Source organism: Vollenhovia emeryi, unplaced genomic scaffold (assembly GCF_000949405.1).
Source record: "Vollenhovia emeryi isolate VEMERY1.0 unplaced genomic scaffold, V.emery_V1.0 DF939155.1, whole genome shotgun sequence".
NCBI classification, from domain to species: Eukaryota; Metazoa; Arthropoda; class Insecta; order Hymenoptera; family Formicidae; genus Vollenhovia; species Vollenhovia emeryi.
In genome coordinates, this window is record NW_011967211.1 from 1,062,588 (window position 1) to 1,070,891 (window position 8,304).

The 8,304-nt window shown below is 43.4% G+C and overlaps 3 protein-coding genes across 7 annotated transcripts in view; 1 reads left to right on the top strand and 2 right to left on the bottom strand.

The window, feature by feature from the left end:
- Positions 1–273: 273 nt before the first annotated feature.
- On the bottom strand, positions 274–3,075 carry LOC105565093 (glutamyl-tRNA(Gln) amidotransferase subunit B, mitochondrial). Its single transcript, XM_012017979.1, has 10 exons — positions 2,878–3,075; positions 2,333–2,480; positions 2,140–2,253; positions 1,897–2,069; positions 1,657–1,805; positions 1,347–1,579; positions 1,084–1,272; positions 883–1,016; positions 682–805; positions 274–593 (listed from the first exon to the last, which is right to left on the bottom strand). Exons 1-10 carry the CDS (start codon positions 2,988–2,990, stop codon positions 375–377), a joined length of 1,596 nt encoding a protein of 531 aa, XP_011873369.1. The 5' UTR covers positions 2,991–3,075; the 3' UTR covers positions 274–374.
- A 554-nt stretch (positions 3,076–3,629) lies between these two features.
- On the bottom strand, positions 3,630–6,391 carry LOC105565094 (peptidyl-prolyl cis-trans isomerase B). Its single transcript, XM_012017981.1, has 4 exons — positions 6,181–6,391; positions 5,718–5,925; positions 5,460–5,644; positions 3,630–4,142 (listed from the first exon to the last, which is right to left on the bottom strand). The coding sequence occupies exons 1-4, from the start codon at positions 6,253–6,255 to the stop codon at positions 4,008–4,010; spliced, it is 603 nt and encodes a 200-aa protein (XP_011873371.1). The 5' UTR covers positions 6,256–6,391; the 3' UTR covers positions 3,630–4,007.
- A 440-nt stretch (positions 6,392–6,831) lies between these two features.
- The window catches only part of LOC105565096, a 3,965-nt gene continuing 2,492 nt past the window's right edge, over positions 6,832–8,304 (top strand). For 3 of the 5 annotated variants that reach the window (XM_012017989.1, XM_012017990.1, XM_012017991.1), the window contains exon 1: positions 7,890–8,267. The gene's annotated coding sequence lies outside the window, so the exon portion shown is untranslated. Of the gene's footprint in view, positions 7,675–7,889; positions 8,268–8,304 lie in introns of those variants that run through there. The other 2 variants (XM_012017987.1, XM_012017988.1) reach the window with 2 other exon arrangements.

Consider the following 8,304-nt stretch of genomic DNA (forward strand, 5'->3'; position numbering starts at 1 on the left):
CTCAATGTAGTTATTTCGTAATGAAGTTTATTAGAAAATAATATTTGTGTAAATATTTAATACATAGGCTTATATATATATATGGACCTTACTTTTGTTATTTTATAAACTTGTGTCGCATCGATGGTGAAATTTCTTTATATACGTTCATATTGTATCTGTTTTAAATATTTATATTAGTAAAGATCCTTATATAGACAATATAATGTGGTTGATCACAGCAGTAACATATACGATAAAAGGTAAGTAATTAATAACATTGATTTTTCAAATGGTTTGTTGTTTACTCAAATTATTGTTTTATTTACGGTATATCGTACAGTGTCACAATACTAATTCGTTAGTAGGTTTATCGTTTCTGCAATAATCATTTATCACGATTTCAGTAATCGTTCCATAATTTTTGCAACTGCAGCCAAATCTGCGCATTGTTCTGTAACCTTTGCCGCTTTTCCCATTAATGCGTTAAATAATTTTTTCTTGCCACTTTTATATCCTGATACAAGTTTCGGATTTTCCTCTATAATTTCCAGACACATCTGTTCTAGCTGTTTCTCATCTGATATCAGGAACAAATCGTGCTCTTCAACGATCTACGAATAACAACCAAAGGCAATCGCGTGTAAGTTGAAAAAAAAGTTCAAATTGTGAATACTTTTGATGAAAAAGTAGGATTTTTACCTCTTTTGGTCGTTTATTCGGATTGGTTATTAACTCCTTCAGAACCCTCTTTGCCGTTATTAAATTAATTGATTTCTCTTGTAACAAATCGATTATTTGACCAATAAAATCTTCATGTGGTATACTGAAAATTCATTAGGTGAGCATTCTTCGATTCAGACTTTACATTGTCTTGCTTAATAATAAAAAAAAGAGACTTACCAAAATTCGATCGTTAAATTATTTTTATTGACAAAAGTCAACAGATCCCTGACGAGAAACTTCGCAATCAATTGCGGCTCGCGATTCTCTTTTTTTCTTATTCCATTAAATAATTCCAACAATGTAAAGTCACTCTAAAAAATATATAAAATATGAAGCACAATTTTTGTACTCGCTTCGTTACAGAGTATCGCGATTTACCATTAGAGCCACGATTATTTCAGGAGATATCCGGAGAACATCCTTTAATCTCCGACGTATCTGTTCCGGTAACTCGGGTAGTTGTCTTCGCAGTACTACAGCGTCGACCAAATTGCTTGCATTCGGTAAATCTTCTCTGAGATGTATGCATAAAGGTGGCAAATTTGTTTCAGGCATAAATCGGTAATCCTGAAAGTGTTGGAGGCAAATTCAATAATGCCACGACAACGGAGCAGCGACATAAACTCGAAGCATCGTATTACTTCTTTGTCTTCTTTCTCGCGCATAGGGATAGTTATCTTGTTCGCCGCGTCCCACGCGCGAGTCTCGTTGAACATCTCGTCACCGGCCTCGAGGACAGAAATGTGCCTGTTTATCTCGTACTGAACAGCCGCAGCGACAGCACGCACGCTTCCAATATTTTTTATTTCCGTTCGTACGCCTAAATCGTCGCAGTCGCTCACGGAAACGTTGGCGTCCACGCGAAGTGCACCTTCTACAATTTCAGGATAGTAAAATATATTCAAGTTTGTACACATGAAGAATAATTCGAAAGCGGCTTCTGCAAACGACCTTCCATTTTGCCGCTGCAAACACCCAGTAACTGCAAGGTAAATGCGAGCTCCTTGACGAGCGCGGCCGCTTCCTCGCCGTCGACCAAATCCGGCTCAAACACGAATTCCATCAAGGGCATTCCGGCGCGATTAAGATCGATCAGGCATCTATGAAGATACCAAAACGTTCGGTCGAAACGTCGTCTCAATTTTTACCAACTCGCGAATAAAATCGAGCAGCGATCGGCACGACCGATACCTTGCCGAATCTTCATTGTGCAAGCTCCTGCCGCTGTCTTGCTCCAATTGGATCTGCTTGATTCTGGAGGACTTGAGGTACGGGTACTTGTGCAGCCCCGGGGTGAACACGTGAAACTTAACTTCGCCATCGACCGCGATGGGACGCTCCCGTTGAGTGATTTGAAAGCCCGCCTAAGTAATTTGCAGCTAATAAGTGACAATAACGCCAAGTATCTGTTCCTGCGAAAGCCTTATCACTCACAGGCAGATCCGCGTAGAAGTAGTGTTTCCTTTCGAACAAGGAGGTCTCGTTCAGTCGGCAGGACAGCGCCAGGGCGGTCGTCACCGCCGATTCCACGCATCTCCTGTTCAACACCTGCGACACACATTCGTGTCTACGACAATTAATATTTACTTTGCTCGGTTAATTGTTCGTGGGGCGCTCGTCAACTTACGGGCAGCGTTCCCGGCGTGGCGCAGTCGAAGAACGAGACGCACGAATTAACCGGGCTGGCGTATTTGGTGAGCGCGTCGGAGAACAGTTTCGATTCCGTGGCGATCTGAGCGTGGACCTCTAATCCCACGGTGGGTTTCCATCTCTCCCTTGATTACCGGAAAAAGAGGAAAATACGATTAACGACTCAACTGCGATCACTGTCGAAATCCCAGTGAGAAACGACTCGTCGGTTGATGAAGTCGACGAGCCAGTTCTCGCTGGGATATCGTCGACGTTTTACGAGCGACATGCCTCGAAGGCACGTAACATGTGTAAACATTTGACATAACAAAACTGTAGAAAATTGCTCGACTACCCGTGGCTGGCGAATTTTAATTGAAGAGATTCATTGCGAAAAATATTACCTCGGCCAGGGTTTCTCGCAATGAGTTTCTTCAATCAGAATTTGCCAGCCGCGGGTCGCCAAGCAACTTTCTACGTTGGTTAATCAATCACTGGCGTTAAAGAGTTCTTTACGTTATCCGACATAACCTAGTTGCTCACCGTACTTTTGCGTCTTTTTGAGTCTTGGACGAGAGGGACCGCCGTGAAAGGTAGTTTCGCCTTCGAATCCATTTATGCGCCAAGACGAGGTACAATCGCCGCCTTGACAACATTTTTCATTGAATCTCCCGACACCAGGCTCAAAAGAGAAGCCGCGAGCTCTCCTCGTGGGAGAGAAAAACACGATTCGGAGTCGCCAATTACTGCAGGGAATTTCATACGTCGCGCTCCGGTCGTTGACCCGCCATTTTGAGTCATTCTTTAAAACTGTAGCTACAGTTGTATACGTACATAAACGCTTACCCCTGGTCCACAATCTTGCTTTAATTAAGCTGTAAGCTTCAAGCCGTAAGAAATCAACCAATCACAGATGAGAATGAGAGGAATAAATGCCTGTGATTGGTTAATTTCTTACAGCTTGAAGCTTACAGCTTACTTAAAGCAAGATTGTGGACCAGGGGTTAGCTATACAGCGATTCCTTTGTCAGGATCTCTACGGCCGTAGCTACACAAATACGATTCTAAAGACGTTCAAGGCCAATTTCACAAACGTCGGTTAATCCGAGTTCGGTCAACCTTCCCCATCTTTTTCCATTTCTAAAAAGGAACAGAGAGTCAATCAACCTTGGGCGAGCAGTCAACCGATGTTTGTGAAACTGGCCCTTAGCCGTAGCTTGCGTCTTATCCAGAATCGACAATCGAACGCGGCTCGGCTTTCTAGGAGAAATAAGGTGGCTCACGTGTGTGGACAGTTACTTTAAACAACTTATGTTTATTTCGTGAACGTAGAAAATCTGCTTACGTAGAAAATTTATCGTGCGATGCAAGTTATACGTTAGTTTTTTTTCTTTAACAATTAGAATAGAAACCGTCGTTCTATTACTCGTTGATTGTTGCTTCAACAACTTTATGACCTTTTTACAAAACGTTTCGTTGATATTGCCGCTGCCTAACGCTCCCGTTGTCCAGGATGCCGTTAGGCAGTTTATCTTCGTTGGTGCCGCGCCATCCGTCACGGGGAAACCAGCCGGAGGCGGCTGTCAAAGCCGCGCGGCTGCCGCAGAGAGATCGTTTTGTACGAAATAAAGAGATCATAAAGAATAACGAGGCTGTTGGCGAATGCTGAGGATTTATTCGGTGGCGTCGTCCTTAGACACGCTGAATGGCTCCGGCACAGTCTCCGCGCCGCTGTCGGCGATCATCACGTCCTTCTGCGGCTTGTCCCGCGAGTCCGTCTTCGTTTGCTCAATCTTTCGCACTATATCCTGCAACGGAAAGGCGATCGTTAGACAGGGTGTCCCATTTTAAATGATCCGCGCAAACATCTCCCAAAGTATGAAAGATATGGAAAAACGTTTCAAACAACAGCTGTTTGGTTCGAAGGGGACATAAGGTGCCATTGACTTGGAGTTATTTAAAGATCACCTTCAATTTTTTTAAATGGAACTCCCTATTGTTGATTATACTGTCTTATTCTACTAATTAATATGAACAACTTTTGTCCGAAACATTTTTTTATTTGCCTAATACTTTTTGAGATATTCCAGAGAAAATTTGTGACTTTTTCAATGTTACGGTATCTCGACAACTGTTTGTCGGAGGGAAAAGTGGCGCAGGACTTTTTTACTTGATTTGATCTCGGGAGTAATGGCTTCCGGATGGTTACCGTAATTAAACATAATTGCTAACTTGTAACTGTATAACTAGTTACATTTTTAGCGAAGAACTGTAACGGTAACTAGATACTTTTATAATGTAGTAACTTTCCCAACCTTGTAGAAATGTGGGTAATTGTTAAAAATCGAGACATAAATATATTTCGCGGTTATTGGCATTGTCAGTAGTAATGGCTTCCTGGTTACCGCGTTCGTTTGCTGCGAGGTGCCGATGTATCGCAAACATTGCAGTTCGATAGTATCAAAGCCTCCCAGTCCTGATGATGCAAACTGCAATGTCTGCGAAACGTCGGCACCTCGCCGCAAATGGACGCGGTAACCATCCAGAAGCCAATACTACTGACGATGTCAATAACCGCGAAAACCTGAAAGACACGATATATTTACGGTTTCGATTTGTAACATTTACTAACATTTCTACAAGGTTGAGAAGTTACTTATAAAAGTAGCTACAGTTTTGTCGCTGAAAATGTAACTAGTTGCGGTTACAAGTTACGAATTCTGAAAAGTAACGCGTTACAAATACAGTTACTCAAAAAGTAACGAATCGTTACTTTGCAGTTTTACTTTCCTGCAGGAAAAATAAAAATATCCAATCTGTATTTGAATTGTAGAGTGTCGATAAAGGCGTTTATGCGCCTTTATAGAAAAATAATTTTGAACACGTGCAGCTGCGCACTTGATTCGTCAGCCCCTATAATATTTATATTATCAAACCTTTAACACAGAAGTGTTAAATTTAACAATTACATTGTATTTTTATTAAGATTTGAATGCATATGCGTTATTACTTATTAGATTCCGCGGCGCGTTAACTGTGCTCCATTCTTTGTGTGCCTCTTGGCGCCAATTTAGTTTAATTGAAAAATTGTATCGCAAGTCATCCATAACGGGACAAGCAGTTACCATTCCTTTGATGATTTTGCCAAAGACGACGTGTCTACCGTCGAGCCACGGCGTTTGCTTCACCGTGATGAAGAACTGAGACCCATTGGTGTCCTTGCCGGCGTTGGCCATGGACAGCCACCCGGCGCCGTAGTGCTTCAGCTTGAAGTTCTCGTCTGCGAAGCGATCCCCGTAGATGCTGCGACCTGGAGAGCGGATCAAGGATCATTAGTCAAATATGCAGGCCCGCAACGTGCCGGATTAACTGACGATAAAGACCTCCAGTGCCGTCTCCCTTGGTGAAGTCTCCCCCCTGGATCATGAAGTCTTTGATCACTCGGTGGAACTTGCTGCCTTTGTAGCCCTCACCCTCCGGCATCTTGGCGAGCTCGACGAAGTTCTTCACCGTCTTCGGGACGGTCTTGCCGAACAGGCCGATCTCCACTCTGCCAGCGTCGACACCGCCGATCTTGATGTCGAACCATACCTAAAAATCGGGCTCATTAATTGGACGTCTTCGTCGGACGCGAGTACGGCGTGCACGCGCACGCCGGACAAAGGCATTGCTCGTGAGCGAGTGACGCGCGGATCCTCTCCGTACGTGCAACATAAATATATCTCGCGCCGGCGGCAGAACGGAGTGCCACGTATTCACGGCTTATCGGTTCATCCGCAGTATCGTCGGCTTATCGGATTCTCTCGCGTGATCCCGCACCTCGCGGCATAACCCGCGCGTTTATACCTTGTCGGTGACTTTCGGCCCGTTGTTCGCGCAGGCGACAGCGGCTACCAAGCCCAGGAACAACAGCAGCCTCATGGTGAAGCACGGCGAATACGGAGAACGCGCGAGCGAAGGTACCGCAACTGTGCCTGGCTGCCGCGGCGGCCTGTCAGAGTGGACCGCTCACCCGGAATCCGGCGACCGGATGCGAGCGCGCTCGAGTACGCGTGTGCGCGCTTAGAAATGTGGGAGCGTCCAATTGGCCCGTTTCCCCGGCGGTGACGTAGCCCCCGCCGCCGCGGGCCCGCGAACGCGAGACTGAATGAACAAGATGATGAATTCAGTCGGGCCAATCTGGTTAATGGACAGCTCTGTAACTTCAATTCGAGCCCACGGATATGTGCGGCAAATTGATCATTTTCAATTCCAATAGCCTCCCTTCGATCGAGCCGACGGTTCACCCGGGGTCATTGACTGGGGGGGGATCTCGGATATTCTTGGCTCGATCTTACAGTTAAGATTGTTTAACGATCTCGTGAAGCTGCACGATCGCTTCATGGTCCATTTACCGTTGTCACAGTTCCATTTAAAATGATCTTAACTACAAGATCGAACTGTACCACCTTCAGAAATATTAGCAGTTCGAAATCGCGAGGAGCTATCCTTTGTTCTCCTCGCGCCTGCGTCAATTCCGTATCTTACAATATAGTGAAAATGCTAAAAGTGAGTGGCTTTGTCTCCTTCCAACTGTCCTCTTAGAAAGAGACAAAACCGCTCACCTTTAGCATTTTCACTGTAGCGCAAGATACAGAATTGACCCCAGGATGATCGCCGATTACGCGGCGTCCAGAACTCGAGTGCTCGCTCGTTTGGCAATTTGACACGTTCGGACCTCGGGAACCATCGGTGAAAACAATCAAACCGCGTTAATTTCTAATGTACGCATGCCGAGTGTTCCTTTTAATTTTGTCAAACTTATCTCGGGCTATTTAAATAAGTAGAATTTTTTGTGATAAAGAAAGTCGTAGGTTTTGGAATTTTTGGGGAATTCTTCAACCGAATGTGGAGAAACACAAAGCTTCTTCAACTCTGTCTTTGGATTGTCTGAAAGTAGTTTTTCGCAGTACAAAAACTACTAAATTATTTCATCAAGAAGATTAGCAGAGTGTTACAAAAGTAGATTTGTCGGAGTTTAAGTTTCTTTCGACACGACTCAGACGCGAAAGGCGCGGGCTTCGAGAGATCGTGTTACGCTACTGGTGAGCGCAAAGCGCGAGGTGTTGCGAGATCACTCGCGCGAAAGTTCACAGGTGTCACGAAGTACAATTTTTAAGACATACACAGCAGGCTAAGTGGCGCTGCCAAAGCCTTTCTTGTTTTTAAATAAAGAGACATTCCTAGTTCAAGTAGTGATGAAAGATAGAGGAATAAACTCGCATTAAAACGTATGTACACACGTACGTGCATACATGTTACAATACAATATTGCGAGATTAGTCCCCGCGTAGCAAAGACGTAAGAATAATTAAAAAATTAGCAAATAACATAGTTTAAAGACAAAAAATTAAATCGATTAATTATTTCATTAATTATACATACATACGTTTATCGCAAAGATGAGGAAACTAAAAAAAATCGACCAGTGATTTTATCAGAATCACGTACAAATTCTAAATATACGATAAATGATTTAAATATAATTAATATAAAAATATATTTATAATGAAAATAATACAACTTTAAAAAATAACATATTATAGACACTATAATATTGTATTGCCGAAAAGTCTCGAGGGCATCGCGCTTCTAAATACGAGAATTTCGGCCGATTCGTCCGACATCGAACGTTGCTACGATTGAACCAATCGACGTCAACAAGTCAACTGTTGTATATCTTCCGATGAAAATATCACGACGACGATTTGTCGCTTACGAGTATACAGTACAGACGAGTGTGCGAAAGTGAAATTTCCTTTTGTATTCATATGTCCATAATCAATATCTTCCTTTTGTGTAATCGATCGTAAGTTCTCGAACGAAGACAAAACAGCCTCCTAGTGAGAGAGGGAGATCGAAAAGGTGCCTATTAGACGGCTCCCAAACAACACGTATGTCTAAAAGACATCTTTAAGGTGTCTTTATGTC

Coding starts and splice junctions, on each gene's coding strand:
- LOC105565093 (XM_012017979.1), bottom strand. CDS start 2,990: ATGTTGTCAAGGCGGCGATTGTACCTCGTCTTGGCGCATAAATGGATT. Junction 806..882: donor AATTTAACGATCGAATTTTG/GTAAGTCTCTTT, acceptor ATGAATTTTCAG/TATACCACATGAAGATTTTA. Junction 594..681: donor CGAATAAACGACCAAAAGAG/GTAAAAATCCTA, acceptor TGTTATTCGTAG/ATCGTTGAAGAGCACGATTT.
- LOC105565094 (XM_012017981.1), bottom strand. CDS start 6,255: ATGAGGCTGCTGTTGTTCCTGGGCTTGGTAGCCGCTGTCGCCTGCGCG. Junction 5,926..6,180: donor GGCCGAAAGTCACCGACAAG/GTATAAACGCGC, acceptor CCCGATTTTTAG/GTATGGTTCGACATCAAGAT. Junction 5,645..5,717: donor CAAGGGAGACGGCACTGGAG/GTCTTTATCGTC, acceptor TCCGCTCTCCAG/GTCGCAGCATCTACGGGGAT.